The sequence below is a fragment of the Hippocampus zosterae genome, chromosome 13 (genome assembly GCF_025434085.1).
Source record: "Hippocampus zosterae strain Florida chromosome 13, ASM2543408v3, whole genome shotgun sequence".
NCBI classification, from domain to species: domain Eukaryota; kingdom Metazoa; phylum Chordata; class Actinopteri; order Syngnathiformes; family Syngnathidae; genus Hippocampus; species Hippocampus zosterae.
This window is the reverse complement of record NC_067463.1, coordinates 4,701,514-4,721,147: the sequence shown is the minus strand read 5'-3', so window position 1 is coordinate 4,721,147 and position 19,634 is coordinate 4,701,514. Positions and strand designations below refer to the sequence as shown.

The following is a 19,634-nucleotide window of genomic DNA, read 5'->3' as shown; positions in this document are numbered from 1 at the left end:
TCAGAGTACATATTAGGCTCATCTTGAAATTTCACTCCAAATGCCAATTTCCCTAACGTTTTGCGGAAACCGTACGATCATGTGTTTGTGACTTACAGCAAAGTCAGATATGAAACTCCACTGTTGCATGGGCTGGTTGTGTGTGGGCTCGGTCCTGACCAGGGACAGGGTAAACGTCAAGCCGGGGTGGTCGGCGCAAATAACCATGGAAGACACGCTGGTCCCTAAAAAGCAGACATGTATAGCATTAAAGCACTCATATTTATAACCTGACCTTTTATATTGTCTTGGCCTCTCGGACCGTAAACGCTGGCTGACATTTGCTCGGATGACACCTGGTACTTTGACGCAGGAAACCTCGTCTCTACTCGCCACCCCCATGAGTGTGGAACTCCAGAAATAACCCAAGAGAGGATATAGCGTAATCCAGTCGGAGACGGCATTTATGGAGCGACCGCTGTTGATGTCTTTACCTGGATGAGTCAAAACAAACTGGCCCCTGAAGCGAGCCTCTGTTTTAAAGTTGACCACCAGGCGGCCCTCCTCATTTATGCGCATGCTGGTGGGGTACATGGCTCCTGTATAGGTTTGAAGTAACATTGTCAGCAATTCCAACGCCGTACCGTGAATGCCTTTAGGGCGGGTGGCGTCGGATGTTACCTTGGAGCTCCGACTCGGGCGGGCTCCCGATGCCCTCCTGCCAAAGGATGGCCGTGTCGTACACGAAGGTGAGCTTGAGCTCCGACTGGAGGTCGAAGTGCTGCCAGCCGCCCACGGCCACGGGGGAGTGGAAGACGTAGGACACAAAGAGGGGCACGCGCAAGGTGACGTAGGACTGGACCAAGTTGAGCACCTGGCAAAACAGAATCTTGGCGTCAAAGTCCAGCTCAAAATGAATTGTAACTGTGTGTTTTTTGGGGATTTAGAATAGCGGTAGTCGGTATGCATTCTTACTATTACTTGACTTCTTGCACAGCCCCTACCAAGATTCTCTTTGGTCATTGACTAATGTGTCAATCATGACACAAAGAACTAGTAATCGGTCAGCATGTCAAGCCTACCTAAATAATTTGGTAAAATATGTAGACTATGATCGTGAAAATGTAAATGTTTTGGCATACAGGAATTTTTGCAATATGGAGGGTTGCGCACTCAAGGTGAATTGAATGAGCTGATTTTGAATTTCCCAAAATGGGAGTGATGTGGATCTGTCTTGTTGAACGTGCCGTGCCGTAGGAATTGACGGTGGAATTTTTGTGGGTGAATTTTAGTTGAATTTTGTGTGAAATTTCTGGCATGTTGATATCTTTCCCAAGCTGAATAGTATGAGCTGAAGATTTAGAATTTTGAATGGTAACGATCAGTTGAATGACCGATCGGGAATGAATGGGGAATTATTTGTTGAAAAATACCTCAACCTGTGAAAAGACTATATGGTTGGTGTCGCGCTGAAATCGTTTAGTCGCATGTCAATTTGGTTCCCTATATACTTTTCTCATACCTGTCCATCGGTGCCGATGGAGCCACCGCAGTCATTCAACAACTCTGACATGTCGTAGTAGCTGGTGAACTCCCAGAGGCAGGCCTCCAAGTTGAGGTTCCGGTAGAAGCGTAGAGAGTTGGATGAGCGCATGGCATTGCTGTACTGGTAGGGCGACGTTTCGCCGATGATCTCAGGGTTTTTAGTGGCGTCGGTGATGAAGCCGTGGCCCGTCTGAATTTCGTTGAAATCCAGTAAATTGGAGCACCGGTGGTTGCCCACACGGGTGCCGTCGGGACTTAGCGTGAGCTCAAAGTTGGACATTGGTCTTGTGGAGATCACCGGCAACATGCCTGTTGGAAGTTCAAATACTTGTGTGACAAAAAGTAGAAGTACTGATTCAACTACCAAAAGTATAGACGAAATGCATTCGTGCTTTGGTGTGAAAATAAAAAAATGCTCATGTCAGTTACATACAGGGCTAATACCCGTTTTAATAACAAAACAAAAATGGCATTTTTGGTCTTATTAGCTTACATTGCGGTTGCCATCAGAAAAACAACGGAAATGCTGTATGTCGCATGTTTTTTTTGTTTGTTTGTTTGTTTTTTGTTTTTTGCCGGGGTCTAGCTACTCACTCAACATGTTAGCTTAGCTCACATTGCAACTACAGGAAACGCTACATGAGCTAATGATAAAAGCTGGAAAAAATCGACCGTACTGGTAGGCCGAGGCGTGTTTCCAGATAAGAGAAAATGTTTGAACGACAGAAGCTCGTGATTTTTAGTCTGCCGCCAAAAATGTTTTCACAAATTCTTTGATCGATATTATTATTCTCGTTTCTGTTGGCGAAGACTAGTATATCTATTTTGGGTACAGCGTGAGTTAACTCACCATCCATATGGGGCATGTTGATGGTGAGCTTCATGAGGTTGGGAAAGTCCGGGTCATCCGGGCCTGTGTAGCGAATCTTTGCAGAGAAAGGTTCGGCTCCCACGGTGCCTTGAATTCGTGGTTGACACATGCCTGCAAGGAGGTTAGGGTTGATCAACTTGGCGCCCTCCAATCGGGGCTAAGTTCTTCAAAGCATCTACGGCGCTTACCTTCCTCCTTGCTGATCACAACGATGGGACTGGAAAGCTCCAGACCAGCGTCCCCATTGGCATTGAAGGCCCTGGCGGCACACTGGATTCTGGAGCCCGCTTGGAAGTAGATGGAATCCAAAGTGATGGATTTGGTGTTGGTAAAGAAGGTGTTGGTGTCCACCTCCCTCATGGGGCTGGTGACTCCATCGGATCCGGTGGGGGCACTGACCAGCCAACGGTACTGGGTGAGGGTGTCATTGATGCTCTCCGCCGAGCAGATGGAACCCGTTTTGTCAAAGTCGTTGTATTTGGGGTTGCAGGCCTGCAAGGCAGGTAAACATTGACATCAGAGTCAACATTCCAGTCGGGTCATCATGCTTTTATGTTTTAAATGATGTTACATTCCAAAATACAGCAAACCGCTTACATTTCATTTTTGCCATTACTCGATCATGAACAAGTCATGCTCTCAATGTAGCAACCTTGGCGTTGCGATACTGGAAAGAAGGGGGCGGCGAGCTTACCGTCACACACACCACTGGATAGCCATTGATCGGGTTGGGGTTGTCTTTGGTTTTGGACGTGTCGTCGTACACAAGCAGGGAAACCACGTGGGGTACGGCCGGGAATGTGACATCCGCCACACTGTCCATCTCCTCAATGTACACAATGGCTTTGTTCATCTAGTGGGAGAAGGCAAGGTTATCAAAAAAAAAAAAAGTAGGCAACGCAAATTTTCACAGTTGACAGCCAGATTATGAATTATTCGGTGGGTTTGGCTTCATTATTTTGTCTTGCGGTGACAAAATAGGCGACCCATAGTTTTGTTCAAGTCATCTAGTTATATTTCCATATATTTGTAGGTTTTCCATTTGAAGAAAATAAATCACTGTTGCTTTTAATGGGAAAAAAATGCACATCACACTGCAAGTTGCTGTATACAGCATTTTAATTTTTAGATTTTGGAAAAAAAAATGGATTCGAAAAACGAGACGATACAATTGCGCAAAAAATACATTATTAATATCTCTTCACAGTACACTACTATATTTAACAATGTGATACTGATTAATACAATATATTGCGATATCGTACAAAACAATATGATGATATACAGTATAATTAAATCACTACAGTATGTTATCTAACAATCTGATATCAATCGTTTGCTATGACGATACTAAAAGAACACATTATCTTATGTTGCAATTTTTAAAATGATATTTTTACAATTTCTTTTTTTTTTTTTGACAGCCAATTTTTTGGGTAGAATAGAATAGAATTGTCTGTCCTGAAATGTCGGTCCAGATGTTTTTTTGTTTTTTTTTCTTCATGGACTATGCAGCCTTGAATGGAACTCGGGGTCACAATTTAGTTGGGCTATTTCTACGCGTTGGCTTACATTCCCTTTTTAGCTCCATCTAATGTTAACCCCCTTCCCCACCTCCCGTCTCATTCCAAAGCTTTTTATAAGATATAGTGGTTCAGGCGCACTGACAGCAATGCCAGCTGTTGCCGGGCTATTTTCGCACATTTGTAGCTATGCGCCGTCACCTGTATCTCGGCCACCATGTTGTCATCGGGCTTCATGTGCACTGTGAATGCTTCCCTCATCTCCCGCTGGCCGTCGTAGAGAATCTCGATCTCCACGAAATGCTCCTGGTCGCCCTCTTTGAACTCCACGTCTACAGAAAATCATGTCAGGCTTCAACACCTCGACAGGCATTCAATGTAATAACATTTCGAACATGCAAACAGAGTTATGCTATGTCGCTCTTTCAAATTTGGCGGTTTGTCTGGCAAGCAAAAATTTTGAGTTACGAATGAGCTTCAGGCGTTTGATCACTAGATGGCAGCAGAAACAAAGTGTGAAAATTCAGCTCCCGCGGGTTGGGTTTTTTTGGGGGCGGAAGTGGTATTTTAACAAAATAAGTGCCTGTAAAAACCTTGGTAGTTTGGCAGATTGAACTGTTCCACAAAGAAGAGGCAGAGTGTGTTTGTTTCTTTTATAGAATCAACAGGACCAAGGTGTGGCGCAATATTCTAACACCCCAAGTCAACACTAGGTTTAGGAATTATCCATTCAGCACTTTTGGGATTCACTAAAGTTAAAAAAATAACATCCAGTCAAGCATCATGTACTAGTTGGGTTGCTAGCTTAACGTCATGCTGAGTTGGCATCATCATGCTTATTCTTGTGAAGATCTCCTTGAAATATTTTTTAAGTATTGAAATATGACTGCAATGTTCGTTATGTATTTCTCTGTGTGATTGCTCCGAGTTTGAAGCGGACACATTTTGTTAAGTCGAACAGATGCCAGCTCGTGCAGGCTTCCACTCTTTGCCTTAAGAATGGCAGAGACCAATATTTGGTCAGCCCGGGCATTTTGCTTGCAGTTAGTGCTTGCTAACCACAAAGCCGGCGAGTACTGCGGCATTTAGTTCAACCCTCGTTCAGTTAACATCAACTGCGAGTGACAAACATCTTGAAGCAAGCAAACTGCGCCACTTATTTACAAAACTGCAAGACCGCAAGATACGACAAGTGCGAATGGAAAATTAAAATGACAAAATAGGCTTTTGGAATATATCCTGTCCACACAATAAGTAGGGGTGAGCCTGCATTGTGGTATGACATCCAAAGACAGCACGCTGGGTGGTCTCACCTTCCGACAGGGGGTTGTAATCCTCCCCGGAGGTTGCCGAGCCATCTTTGGTATGCACCCTCACCACCGACACCTTGGAGGTGTCGCCAGCACGCCGGATGGGGATCCTGACGAGGCCGACATCGCCTTTCACTTGCGGCTCTCGGACGCTGTACTTGATCTCAGAGAAGCGAATGATTGGCTCTAAAACAGGAAATAGAAAGAGAACCTCGTGATCCTACCGGTTGAGGGGTTTGGTTCATAACTGTTTTTGTAACGTACTGTCTTTGTTATCTGTGATTTTGATCAAGGCCTCATTCTGCTCGCCAACCGAGGCCCCGTACGGCGACTTGCTTTTGGGCGTTCCGAGGACCAGGCGGAACTCCTCATCCTCCTCGTGAACCGAGTCGTCCTCCAACCTGACCACGCATGGCTTCTCCGACTCGCCTATGAGAAGGTATGGAAACATTATAGCTACTGTCCTATAAAACGACGGTAACAAAAATGCATGCATCTGTCCGGACATGACTGAAATGTTCCAATGTTCTAATTCCGATCGAAGTAGGTGGTACAGAGACTTTTAAAACTTTTAAAAGTTTCTTTATCCTGGATTAATTTCAGGTGCTTGGAACTCTAGATTTAAAAATATTTCCTTCACCGCGTTACCTTTTCACCACATTTATTTATTTATTTTTGCAATCATAATTCAAGGATTTATTTGATCGAGTAATACCTTTCAATACTACACGAAATGAGACATTCCGGTATGATATACTTTCATACAGAGAGCTTTGTGATCCCCCCCCCCCCCCATAGTAAACCCATCAAGTAAATTTAACAGGTGTTTTAATGCACCAGATACATACATAGCAGTACAGGTACACACCGGCGGGGTGTAAGAGTGATCCCACCTGGTAGGAAGGTGACGATGGAGTCGTCGGTGTTGGGCCTCTCGCTGTAGTCCATCATCACCTGAGCCGTGCCCTGTCGGGTGTAGCAGCGCACCGTGGACTCGATGCCGATGTCTCCACTGCGGTACACTATTGCCGTGACCTCCCCGTCAGCCTCGTCCAACTTGTAGCTGCCTTCCTTGAACTGGACCTTTGGCACTGTAACGAGTCAATGACAGCTAGGTTGCCATGAAAGATTCATACCAGGATACCACACGAGGTGGGACACTGAAGTCACATGACTTGCGGCGACTTAGAAGGACTATTTGGCAAAATATATGAAGGATTCAGCGTAGAGTTGAACGTCGAGCTACGTTCTATCGCTGTGTACGGGAGTTGCAATTGATTTACGTCTCATTAAAGCTCGGCGGTTCACCGTCGATCGACTTACCGTCCGTGATGGTATCGTTGATGGTGATGGTGGTCTTGCTGGGCTCCCCCAGCACGGCATTCATAGGCATCCTTAACACCAGATCGAAGGTTTCCGGTCCTTCCAGCTCAGGCTGGCCCAGGTCGTCCAGGATGGTCACCCTGAACGTCTGCATGGTCACTCCAGGGGCAAAGTCCAGGTTGCGGCTGATGCCCACGTAGTCCAATCCGGCTGCGTAAAGTATAACGATGTGAGATTCAAGGTGGGAACGCAACATCCTCAAGTGTCGTGTCAAAGGCTAACCTTCCGCTGAGACGGGCTCGCTCTTCCTGGACCGGACAGTCACGGTAGCCGTCTTTGAGAGATCGGTGCCCGTCCTCCACACGTTCACCTCCACATAGCCTGAACTCTCGTCCACCATGTACTCGGGCTCACCGAAGTACAGCGACGGCTCTGTAAAAACAGGAAATGGTGTCATTTAAAGCAGGGTAAAAATTGTTTGGGATTTTTCATCGTAGCTAGTAATTTAATTTTGACCTTTCTCATTTAAGTCGTTTGTTTTTAATGAGTTTTCAGAGCAGGGTTTTATTTGTTTTTAAAAATGCTTAGTTTTCGTTTTTATTAGTGTTAGCACTAGCTTGAGTTTCTATATTTAACTATACGGAAGAACTATATTTGTCGAGTGCACGATTAAAAATAAAAGGTAAGAAATGAAGATGAGCAGCAGCTATCCAGTGTCAACGACAGCCGACTCAAAACATTTCATCGCTGACTTTCAAGTCAGTAATAATTAGGTGACCTCCCACCATTTAAAGCCCCACACATTCAAAGTCACAGATACGACAGTATGGAATGTGAAGATGGTGACCCAGAGTGGACAAAAATATCTAAACCTCATATGCCTATTTGAATGGGTATTATGCAACATCGATTTTTGTGTGAATAAAGTGCCGCAGAAAATAGATAGCAAAAAGGCGCCACTTAACAAGTTCGTTTTTGAGGGTGAGGAAGGTGGTCTTAAAAAGACGTCTTGGCAAACCCCCCACTTCTCAAAGCTGAATTTGGGAGTAAGTTGTCAACCCTAAGAGCCCTCTTGTAGCCGCCACACAGTTTTAGGGGCAATAATAGAAGTTGGTAAAGCGAAACAAGCGGCACGGGAAGTCGTAATTTACATACTCCTGCAGATTTTCCGATACAACTGGAGAAAGATTGCGAGTGTGCTTCACACATGAGCGAACGCCATTCGTCCTGCTTTTCGATGATGGAGAAGCTAATTAGCGATGTGGACGGGTCGGGGGTGGGGTGATGGGTCCTTGGAATTCCTACTCCAGGAACATCAATTTGTCTCTCTTCACTTGTGTATAAAGCAAATGTTCTTCACACTAAGAATAATTTCAGGTGATTTGTCGATAACCCTTGACTGTAGGGGGATAAAGTTGTAACAATGTTTGCAGAGTTAAAAGACTGGGTGAGTTTACGATGAGAAATTTGACGTTGTACTGTCATCAAAATATTATAAGAAAGGCTACATCTCAAGTTCATGTGGAAAAAAATCCAGGGATAAATTATTACGAGCAAAATAAACTGGGGAAAAAAGTTTTGGTTGAATTTAGTCATTTTTTCATTTCATCAAGTGGTTGAGCAAAATAAAATCATGTGGATCTTTCTTTTTTTTTAAATTATCTGATCTAGATGATTTTATTTTTTGCAACCATTTGACGAAATAAAATTGAGTAAATTCAACACATTTTTTTTTCAGTGTAAATTTACAAAAAAGGTTGACGACTATACCAGTCAAAATGTCTACGTTTACCTCACAAAGTTGCAATGTGATAAAAATAAGACCAAGATCAGGAGAAGTCTGAAAATTTCAAAACCAGCCGTAAAATTTGTACGAAATTCAAGTTGCAGCTTTCTTATATCATATGATGAGAATTAAGTAATAGAGTTGAGAAGAGAATAAAATTAGAATTTTATCATTTAAAAATATATATAATTGTGGAATTGTGATTTTAAAAGAAAGTTTTGCTAATTTGCGTGAATATTACGAGAATAAATCCAAAATATTACGGGAGAGGAACTTTTATTTATATAGGATAGGTGTTAATTTTCCCACAAAGAATAACATTAAAAGACTAAAAATTAGAAGTATAAATTATTAAAGGTCGTAATTTTCTGAAAAAATCTAATAAAAAATGGTTAGGGTATGACTGTTAGTATCCGACATCCGTTTCTCCTTGTGTGCCTTACTTTAAATTCATGACTCGGCACGGCAAGCGAGACTTCTGGTCCCACAGTGAATTGAATGCATTTCTGGCCGAGTGTCCATTTAGCAGCGTCGAAGCCTCAAAAGTCAATCGGAGGAAGAAGCGCACAAACAATGCAAACTGGCCAGACTCCAAGTCAACCAATACAACACTCAATCTCATTTATTTATGGTGGGCCGTTATGCCCGAAGACCCACCAAGGAGCCCGACCACAATAGCCACAAGTCTTGTCTTGGGAATTGATACGCAAAGTTCCATCCCCCCCCCTCCCAGGAAATTACGTGGGAGGGAGACCCTGCGAGTGAATGCAAAAAATTAGCCAGGGTGAATGGATGAAGACGTGGATACAAAAGGAGGATTTTCTTTACAGGTTTTGTGCGTCCGTTCCTCAGTTTGGTGATTTAAAATTGAAAGCAGAAATGAGGTAAAATGATAAAATCATCGTTTATAGTGGCTCTAAACAATCTACACACTCTTCGGAGGCTTTGGTGAAATAAAAACCTAAATAGCTCAAGATAAAAAAAAAATTCCACTGTTAACGTGACCTATAACCTTAGCAAAATAAAGTATGTAATGCTAACGCTGTAATGCTTTTCCTGAATTTTTAAAAACGTTCGTTTATGATTAAGCCACAATATTATGACATAAAACCAATCTAATATTCTGGGAATTTGGTCATAATATAACAAGTCAAGTCAAACTAAACTACTTCTTTTTCTGGTTAGTGCCAGTCAGGTACAATGCTCTTTCTTTTGCCCTCTGCTCCTCTCACTGTCGATGAGTTCACACGAGCAGGACGCTTGTAAATTACTAAAACAACATAAGCACCTGTCTGTCCTTATCTTGTTCTGACATGCTGAACGTGCACACGTGGAAGGGGTAGCTGGGGAACAACACCAGGCCGTTATAGAATGGGAATAATCCGGGCTTTGGGGTAGCCAGTGGACGGGACGCCTCCCGAGCATCTTTAGGGTTCATTAATCGCCTCTGGATCCCCGAAATAGCAAAATGGGAGCGTCATAGAATTGCAGGCGGTGGCGCATGAGCCACATCGTGTGAAGTCATTCATCATATTTCGCTTTTCTTATCGGACGTAATTGAGGAAAAGGAATTTAATGCGATTTCAGTCAAAATTTCACAACAATAAAGTCATCAAATTGTAATTCCATGGGTGGAAAAAAAGGATGAAAAAAACCCCCAATGAGGACTTTATGACTGAATATTGAAAAAAATGTCACTTTTTCTTAAAAATAATCCTTATGATTAACATAAGCGGCTCGGATAATTGATGAACGAGAAAACATATTGTAGGTGTAACACTTCAGGAAAAAAATCTGAATTTGGTAAGCTTGAAAAGAAATGTTGAATAAAAATAAATCTGACCAATAAATTATCAAATGCCTAAATTATGTTGTAATACGGTGAGAAAAAAGCTTGACCTTTAAAATTATGCAATTTCAAGGAAAACCATAACTGAATTCCAAAATTGATAACTTTATGTGAATACATTTAGAATAAGCTGAACAAACATTCTTGGCAATCGGGGGTGAAGCTAGACACCAAGTCTGTTGATTGGGCAACAGAACCATCCTTTTACAGTGGAAATGGAAAAGCAAATCGTACCGTGTCAGAAGACTCAAAACTTTCCGATCTCAACGCTCACCGTCGTTGCTGTCGGCCAGAATGGTGACCTTGGCGGTGGAGAAGGAGGCGCCCACCCGGCCCCCCATGGGCATGCTGAGGGTGACGTTGAAGCTCTCCTCATCCTCGTACAAGGAGTCGTCGATGATGATGATGCGGCAGACTTTCTCGCGCTCATCCTTGTCGAAACGTAGCACGCCTGTGTGGTCGTCGGCACGCGTGATGTAGTCCGAGTAGGACAGCACCGAGCTGGGGATGGTGCCCGTGGCTGTACCTGGAGGAGGAGATTCATGATTAAATATTACAAACGTATTGTGTGAGGGCACAGGCTCGTGCATACGCACTCATATGATCACAAAAAAAGCGATAAACAACCCTGTCTTTTAGTTGGCTCCTCCCCCAACCTTTTTCCCTTTCTCTATTATGGCACACCTGCAGATGGGATATGGTGGCGCCCTGGGGGCCTTTGAAGGCTGTCCTCTGCAGGAGGGCTGTTTTGTCCCCCAACAGTTCCTATCCCACCTCTACATCGTCTATTATGTCTGTTGAGGGTTTTTTTTTTTTCGAAATCCAAATTGTGCTCCCCTTACAGACCTCAGTTGGCGGTTTTTGTTTTTGTTCTTTGAGAAAAAAAGTCACAGAAGCTATAGTCTGTAAAAAAAAAAAAGGTTCTACTTGTTGGAAAATGAACAGAAGTTAATCTAAATGTGAGAAACGTCATAGAATTATGATTTGTCATTTTATGGGAAAAAAAGTCTTAAAATTAGAAACAATATGTAATTTGGTCATAATATTCAAAAAATGAAGTTATACAAATGCAAAAAAAAATAAAATTGTAAGTCCGATTTTACGAGAATTACCTTGTTGAGTGGAGCAGATGACCATGAATTCTTGACTGGCGTCTCCGGAGCGTCGGACTGGTACCAGGAGCTCTCCGACGTCCTCCTCAATTTTGAATTCAGCTTGGGGAATGAAGACGGTTGACTCTGGATTTTTTTTTTTTTTTTGGAGGGGTGGGAAGGGGGGGGGGGGAATCCATCACCAATTGTGCGTCTCGCAAAAGGCATAAAAAGTTTTTGCTGTACGGAAATAAAGTGTAGCGTATTTATTTATATCCTATATTATGTTAAAAATGATTGTGAGAACTGATCTGCGTCTTCACATTCCGTTTTAATTATTAAAAACATACAGTATGTCAAGTCAAGGTACTTTTTAGCCAATTCGCTACTTCAAAAGTGTGTATGAAACTGGTAGCAGTTCACATTCATCAGTCTCCATAAAGTAGTTCTCACTTTCAAAAAAGTTGGTGAGCCCTGTTTTAAAGCAACAGTTACGTAAATGTTTGTAATTACCGTAATATCGATGCTATTTTCTGTGAGCTTCTCTATGGCTTTTCGCATTATATGTTAGCATTAAGCTAGTAGACTTTTTTTGACAAAATTATAGGGTTTGTAGTTACATGTACTGGTAGGTGTTAAAATATACAATGTTTGATTTTATGTTGTTGTATGTGAGGTGCAAATAAGCAGCTGGAAGCAAGGACGACAACCCCATATTTGGAGAACCGTACAAGTCTTCTTTTCGTTTCTGCGGTGATGCTATATGAAGTCCTCCTATTTCTTGACAGCAAGAGTAAATGAAGAACTATTTATGGAATATTGTATATCATTGAATTTCGTGAGTGCGTCTGGATCTTTCCTCTGCGATAAACATGTTGAATGTATTTCTGCGATATTACCGTCTCCCGGGTCCACAATCTCCACAGTGGCAACATCTGGGAACTCCAGTACAGCCATGACCGGGTCGGATAGCTGGATCTGGAAGGTTTCTGATGTTTCAAACTCTTGGTCGGTGAAGATCTTCACCTTCCAGGAAGCCGTGGTTTGACCCGGATTGAATTGGACCTGCTTCTGGGATTTCCCCCGGAAGTCTTTGTCCTTCTCGGCGGTTCCGTCCTTGGTGGCGATGCCTACCGGGGAAGGCATTTGCGTGTTACAAGTGAATCATGAATAATGTATTAATAATAATTAATTAATAATAATAATAAATTAGACTTTTTCTTGAAATATTTCATTGTTATTCTCATGATTCTCTTTATTTCACCTTTACCTTTTGTTGTCCAAATGTTACCTTCAGTGTCTAAAATGAAGCCTTTTTTCATCCAACTATTTCGACTTGACTCTTGATGGCAATGGGTCAGGCTTAGTGAAACTCACTGACAAACGACGTCTCCCCCAGGTATCCTCGACGTTTGAGCGTCACCTCCAGGAACTTGCCGTCCTCGTCCACCTGGTAGTACTCCCTTTCCAGAGAGATCCACGCCCAGTTGAGGCGAAACGACTGAGGCTTCAGTTTGTTGCCGCCTGTAGAAAGGCAAGTATGTGAAAGCGTCTCTTAGCCGCCATGTAAGGCTACTTCTGCGTCAAAGTATAAAAGGGCATTTTGTGCCGGTAACGTGATCACTAATACGTTTCCTTATATAGTGATAAGAAGAGTCTCTCGCCTTTCGTGTAATGGCTACCGTTCATGTTGCTGTGCTGTAGACGCTTGAGATTCTCGGGCTTTGTCTGTAGCTTGGGTAAGGAAATGTGATTACAGTACCGGTAATCTGCTCCCAGCCCAACCCCCCAAAAAATACCAACATTTCTTTTTGAAACTACAATGTTAATAGGGACAATTGTACACAACAGTACTGTATGTTATAAAAACATACAATAATAAGATCATTGCATAACATTTAAAGAAATGTACAATTTGGGCATCAAGACCATGTCATGAGCATTATGCTGCTCCATTTGGTGTGCATGCCTTGGCCACTTGGGGGCTGTTTAATGCATACAGACATAAATCCGTCCTGAAATCAATGCTTGTTTCATTAGCCTGTACATGGTCTTTCTCATTATATGCTCGCATGAACCTAGTAGACTTTAGTAAGACTAGAATAATACTGTATTTGTTACAATTTAATTATGATTGTAAACTTTAAGTAAGAGTGGCAGTAAAAGCCTGAAGTGACACTTGCCACCTTTTAGAAGAAATTTTCAGCTTGATTCTTTTTTCTCTATTTCGACTTGGGTCTTGTAATTCTGACTTGATTGATTTTTATATTATCCGTAATTTATTCATCTTAATCTGTGTCAAACTAATATTTAGAAAAAAAAGAAAAATCCTTCAACTCAATTATTGTAAAACTTTGGATCTCGTCATAGTTTGACCGATTTCTGGCAAAAAATCTATGCAAAGCTCAAAACTCAATTTTTATACTTCTACCATCACTTATTCAGCTTGATGTGTCATGTTTACATTTTTTTTACCGCTACATCTTACCATGAATTTAAAACTTTCTTCTCATAGTAGTTTAAACAAATTCTAGCAATTTTAAGATTTTTTTTTCTTTTCTCAATTTCTGACTTCCAGTTTAAGACACAGCTACAGGACTTTTTAAGAGAAAACACCTGAAACTATGTCAAGACCCGGAGGTAATCCCTTTCAAGCAATGACCGAGAGCCAGTGAGATATTTAAGATTATCGGCCCTCCGGCATTAAAAAAAAAAAAAACATGGTGAGATAACTATCGAGGTGACCTGCTACTTTTGATGTGGAATAGGTTACGGTCAGTGGCGTCTTTGGCTTAGCGAGGGTAGGTGTAGGGGTCATTTTAGTTGCGCATCGCTGCTCACGCTGACAGCGGACCTCTTGAACCAGCGAAAGACTGAATGAGGACCAAAACTGAGATTTCTTCTTCTTTGGCCTGAGGAAGATGAAAAACTTTACCGTGGACATGCAAAATATATCTTTTTATATTAAAATGTTTCGTCATTCAATCTTTGTTTTAACGGTTTGAGAACTTTTGATAATGAACTCGTTTATAGAAAAATAACATCATCGCTTTTCCAGATTAAAGTAGAACCAATAACAAACATTTATAATAATAAAGTGGTCATACTTGAGGAATACATTTCATAGAATTACTAAAAGTAGGATTGTAATGTTATAGTAATAGCATTGTAAAAAAATACTGTCATAAAAATGCATACGTTTATAAGAAAAAAGGCTGACGGTACATTTACAAGAAAAGCCTTTTTATTATTTGCTTTTTTTGTTTGTTTGTTTGTTTTTGTTTACAAGAATCATGCCCACAACTTTCCCCGAAAAAATAGGTTGGATTTGGCTTTCATTATGACAAGTGGACACGGTGGACAAAGAGCACGTTATCTCAGCATTGAAGGGGATCACAGCCGTTCTGCTATGTGAACTGAGCAGAACGAAACAATTGGAGGGCCGAAGCCGGGGGTATTTGGAAGAGGGACCACTTCCTCAAAAGCCACATTTCTTGACTGGCAGTTAAACGTCGCCCTAAGGGGCAATTTTGATTGAGCCCCACCAACTCTGCCTAGCAACAGGTGGCTGACACTCAGTAAAGTCACCAAAACTCTGGTCCACTTTGAGCACAACTACAATGTGGAGTGACAGCTGTACCCAAAGCCCCCTGTGCAATGTGGGTGGGCCGTGTTTTTTTTTTTTTCTGGGAGAGTCCCTGGAAGAAGTCCCCCCTTTTTCCTGTGACTTCTTTTGTTGTAATTTGCAAGACCCCCCCCCCCCCCCCGAGTCTGATCTGACCAGCCCCCCTACAGAATTCCCACCAGTTTTGTGCTAATTCGTGAGCTTGGTAGCCATGTTTGCTAAAATACTAAATGCTAACTTGTCGGTTTTATAGCAAAGCGCCTACAAATAAGCACAACTCCAAATGGTAACTTTAGCTAACTGATGCTAACACAACATGAGATATCCTGGCTGGTCCACTAATTGAACAATAAAAGTTAAAAAAAAAAAAAAGGCGATCTGGGGTTGCCATTAGCCATGCTAGTGTGGATGCAATGTACATCTTCCTGTTCTTGCCGATGTCATGAGGCCACAGTCGGTGTAGTTTCCTGATGTCATTTTTTTTCATTGGCCTATGTGGAAGTCATGATTGAGCTTTTGTTGTTTTCTCCTTGTGTGTCTTTAGTATCCTCCTGCATTTGATTTTTCATGAGCAACAAGCAACCGAACGCAGGTGGGACTGGAACAACTATAGGAACCTCCATGTCTACCAGATCAGATGTTTGGAAATGAGAAATGAGTGTGGATAAAATGGTGTCACAGTCCATGTCATGCCGCTTTGGGAAAAATGTCCTTATCTTGACGCTCTCAGCCCCTAGTAAGCGTGTTCCCTTTTTTATGAACTCATAAAACACTCATGATGGTGCAGTAGAAACTCTGCCTAGCAACAAGTGCCTTTTGAAAAAAAAATATTTTTTTTCTTTACTGACTCTAGTATACAGTTCCTATTTATAAATAAATAAATACACACACACACACACACTCACACACACACACACACACACACACACAGTAACAGAGGATGATTATCAAAGAAATGCGACTTATGCGATTCAAGCGGGCGCGTCTCAGTGACACGTTGGCCGGGCCACGCGTTACATGAGAGCAGACAAGAATAACCAACAGGGCATTCATCACGACGCCGCACCTTCAATAAATCAGGACCGAGAAAGGGAGGATGAAAGTTGAGGGTGGCGAGAGGGAAGAAAAGGTGAAGAAATTATAATGAAGTAGAAGAAGAACGGCCCTGAGGTGGTCTAAGGAGAGAATGTTTTTTGGGAAGAAGGGCAAGCAAATGGGATGGCGGTAGGGAGCGAGGGGCGCAATAATGTGGTGTCGATCCTTGAAAGGGGATCCCCATGGATAGCATTCAACTTTCAGGCCTTGTGCTGTCTGTGGCCCTGGAGTCTCGAGTCTCGCAGGAAGTGCATTCCTATATTGGTTTTTGGTGATCACATGACACCCATCCACCCTGGATCCCTCTGAACCCCCCTGAACCTCGTGCAGAACCAGTCCTGAGCTACACTATAACTTAAGCAACAACTATACAAGGGAATAACATACGATGTCCGAAGAGCTGCATCGAATAGTATTTAACACACAAAATATACTGTATATATATTTATTATTGGAGACTAGTAGTAGTAATAATACCAACATTAAATTAAATTATATTCCCCCCCCCCCCTGAAAAAGATTAAAATTATATTTTAAAAAATATTATTTTGGTTAACTTTTAGGATCATTATAAATAGGCAGCAAAAATAAAAAAAAATCGAGAAAGTTAAATAAATAATAATAATAAATGTGTCCTTTTGTTCATAAATCTATCGTCTTAATGGCTGCATTAGTTACAAAAGTAAACAATCACAGATCCCATTTTGCATGTAGGTCAGGGGCAAAAATGAATACGAAAACATTAAAAAGAAGATCTGTGATAATGTTCAATTTACATCAAAATCAAATTAAAATGTAACGAATTAAAATCGAACAAACTGTCGGTTCTGTCTAATTACTGCCTGTGTCATAAATCTGTGGCCGGCTTTGTTGCTATAATAAACAAGCACAGATCCAATTGTGCATGGAGGTCAGGGACCTGAAGACGTGACACGCTTCCCAAGCTTGAAGGGTTGATGTGAAAAGGGCAAGGAAATGTCTGAACATGTTAGAAGTAAGGAAAAGTTCTCGCCTGTGGCGCCTTCCTTCGCCTCATGTCGGATGGACGGAGCCACAGTCTGCATTCGCAACTATTTACGGCTTTCGTGGTACATTTGGAGTGCACCTGCACACACCTCCGCTCTCATGAAAATGCCACACGATTTAAGAGGAAGTAGGTGTATCAATCAGTTTGCATGTGTGGCCTGTAGGCACATTTGAGCAGTTTAAAAAAACTTTATAACATTATTTCTTCACTTGTATTCCCCCCTCCCACTCAGAAACAAAACGGAAAAGTACCGGTAATCAACCACAACAACAACAACAAAGCGACAATTTAATTGAAGAAAATGAACAGGATCATCCAAGATTAATGTGCGACATTCAAAATTTAAATGAATAAAAAAGTTTTCCCCTCACGGGTTAACAGATTATTGCAAGGTTATATTTTGATCCCATCCCTCAAATATATTTTTAAAAATACAACCGCCGGTAGGTTGATCACTCCAAATTGTCTTTCACTCACTGTGTGTGTGTTTTTTGTGTGTGTGTGAGTGGAGTGCCGCTAAAGCGGTTCTGATCGATTCACATCACAAAAATCATGTTTTTTTTTAAATAGTCTTTTTTTTTTAAGTATATGCCTTTAATTATTTAAGCTTTTCACTCAACTTTTTAAAAAATCTAAATAAAAAAGAGAAACTTGGATCGGGGTGCACAACATATAGAACAATAAAAGTATCCTTTTTTTCATCTTCAGTGCGTTTTTCCTTTTTTACATTTTAATTAAAATCTATCTCTTCAGAAAAGACCATTCAGGATGGAGTGTGCACAGGTTAAAAAAATTATTGTAAAAATACAATTCTCCAACTTTTTTTCACACTTCCTGTTTTGTTTATTAACACTCAAAGTAAATGACAAGAATAAATCAAATAGCACCTAACTTCGATTCCGAAGTTTTTATCAATGTCTTGACTCGCCCAATTTTCTCAGGTCTTGCGTAATGTAGCTTTAAAGTCCTTGTTTGAGACTTTGGAGCTTGCTGATGAAACAAGCTGACCAATGGCGTGTCCGATCACGTCCCAAATACCTTCAAGCTCTCCACACTCTCCGCCTTTTTTGCTCCCATCTGCCGGACGTGTGTGATTATTTGTTAGAAGGTGTCCAATTATCCAGGTGTCCAATTATTCAGTTTCCTCGCTGTTTTGGTGTGCTTTGTGTCCCTCGAATGTTCATCCAACTCCCTCTCTCATCCTTTGACTGGAGGCAGCCGTTTTTGAAGAAATATATACAGTATTTGTTCAATTATTTTTTAAAGATAATTTAAATAAATGAATAATTATCCCCCACGCCATGGCCGTCATTTCTACGTTGAGTTTTGCTATTCCTCAAATAGCGGAGGTCAACTGTAATTTTAACTTTATCTGTCCTACTAGTTCGGCTATCGTCTCAGTGGTAGCTGTGAGTGACGTTTAGCTCCAGAGCGAATGGTCGACCCTATAGCAATTAGCGTTAGCGCCGCAGACCCCTTATTGAAGTATGCATGAAACAATAGAATGCTAAACACTGACAAATTCAACTTTCCCTACAGCACTGCTCTGAACTATTTAGCATATTATGCAAGTTGCGACTAAATTAGCGAGGGCCACCTGTCACTTTTCAATGCCCAGCCTGTGCGCTCTCTCTCTCTCTCTCTCTCTCTCTCTCTCTCTCTCTCTCTCTCTCTCTCTCTCTCTCTCTCTCTCTCTCTCTCTCTCTCTATATATATATATATATATATATATATATATACTGTATATATATAAAATCCATATCATTTATGTATAGATAATGCCATTTCAAACTCTCAAATTACAACAGATAGAGAAGGTACTGTGACTCGTAACGTCACTCACGCAAATTGTAATGGTATTCTAAAGGGAGATAGATTTATGGTAGTGGTGGTTCTTTTCTTCTTTTACTGATTTGTCTAAATGTAATACAAACATTTACCTTGCTTATTAGAATGATTCAAAAAGCGATTTCAAAAATGATATTTTTTTTAAAATCCAAAATAATCAGGTACAATGTAAAATCATTTGTGTGGAGATAATTTTTGCAACCACCTGTGATTTAATTTTCATCAACAAAATGAATTTGAATGCGTGTTCTAGAGAGTGGGTGCACCAACTTTGCCAAAGCGGATGCGTGGCTTAAAAAGTCAGGTGGGGACTCTACCTAAGCCATCGGGCCTTTCAACTGGCCGTCGCTTTTTCTGAGTCGCTGTCACCTTTTTGGCTCAAGTGGCCCCTTGACCCAACCCCCAACCCGACGTCCTTTAAAGCCGCCTGAATGTAAGACGGCAGCTCTATATCGGGTGTCAGTCACGGCCAATTGCCCTCAGTCTTTATGGTGCAAATACTTGGGTGAGACGGACTTTTTTTTTTTAGGTTTAAAAAAATAAATAAATAAACAGCCACTTCGAGGTAATGATTGAAATGCTTCTTACCGTTGTCCTCAACGGTGAAGTAGAAGATGTCGCTGGTGGCGTTGCTTCCATCCAACAAGACGTAGCTGATCTTCATGTCATTGATGTCAGCTGTTGTGGGCACAATGTGAGTGTGTCAGGAGAAATACAAAATGTCAGAGAAGAAGAAAGAATATGTGGGCCATTGTCATAGGT

The 19,634-nt window shown here is 41.5% G+C and overlaps 2 protein-coding genes across 2 annotated transcripts in view; one reads left to right on the top strand and one right to left on the bottom strand.

Moving 5' to 3' along the window:
* frem3 (Fras1 related extracellular matrix 3) overlaps nt 1-19,634 on the bottom strand; it is a 30,241-nt gene that overhangs the window by 4,478 nt on the left and 6,129 nt on the right. The window contains exons 2-19 of the mRNA XM_052083594.1: nt 19,461-19,550; nt 12,655-12,801; nt 12,177-12,407; nt 11,299-11,424; nt 10,461-10,712; nt 6,834-6,983; nt 6,552-6,761; nt 6,122-6,319; nt 5,493-5,657; nt 5,232-5,414; nt 4,120-4,250; nt 3,090-3,248; nt 2,584-2,887; nt 2,375-2,506; nt 1,502-1,833; nt 661-853; nt 474-578; nt 97-224 (exon numbers count right to left, since the gene is read on the bottom strand). Of these exons, the coding sequence (XP_051939554.1) occupies nt 97-224; nt 474-578; nt 661-853; nt 1,502-1,833; nt 2,375-2,506; nt 2,584-2,887; nt 3,090-3,248; nt 4,120-4,250; nt 5,232-5,414; nt 5,493-5,657; nt 6,122-6,319; nt 6,552-6,761; nt 6,834-6,983; nt 10,461-10,712; nt 11,299-11,424; nt 12,177-12,407; nt 12,655-12,801; nt 19,461-19,550 (3,236 nt within the window). The remainder of the gene's footprint in view (nt 1-96; nt 225-473; nt 579-660; nt 854-1,501; nt 1,834-2,374; nt 2,507-2,583; nt 2,888-3,089; nt 3,249-4,119; nt 4,251-5,231; nt 5,415-5,492; nt 5,658-6,121; nt 6,320-6,551; nt 6,762-6,833; nt 6,984-10,460; nt 10,713-11,298; nt 11,425-12,176; nt 12,408-12,654; nt 12,802-19,460; nt 19,551-19,634) is intronic.
* hhip (hedgehog interacting protein) overlaps nt 5,520-19,634 on the top strand; it is a 134,359-nt gene continuing 120,244 nt past the window's right edge. The window contains exons 1-2 of the mRNA XM_052083654.1: nt 5,520-5,667; nt 12,677-12,815. The gene's annotated coding sequence lies outside the window, so the exon portion shown is untranslated. The remainder of the gene's footprint in view (nt 5,668-12,676; nt 12,816-19,634) is intronic.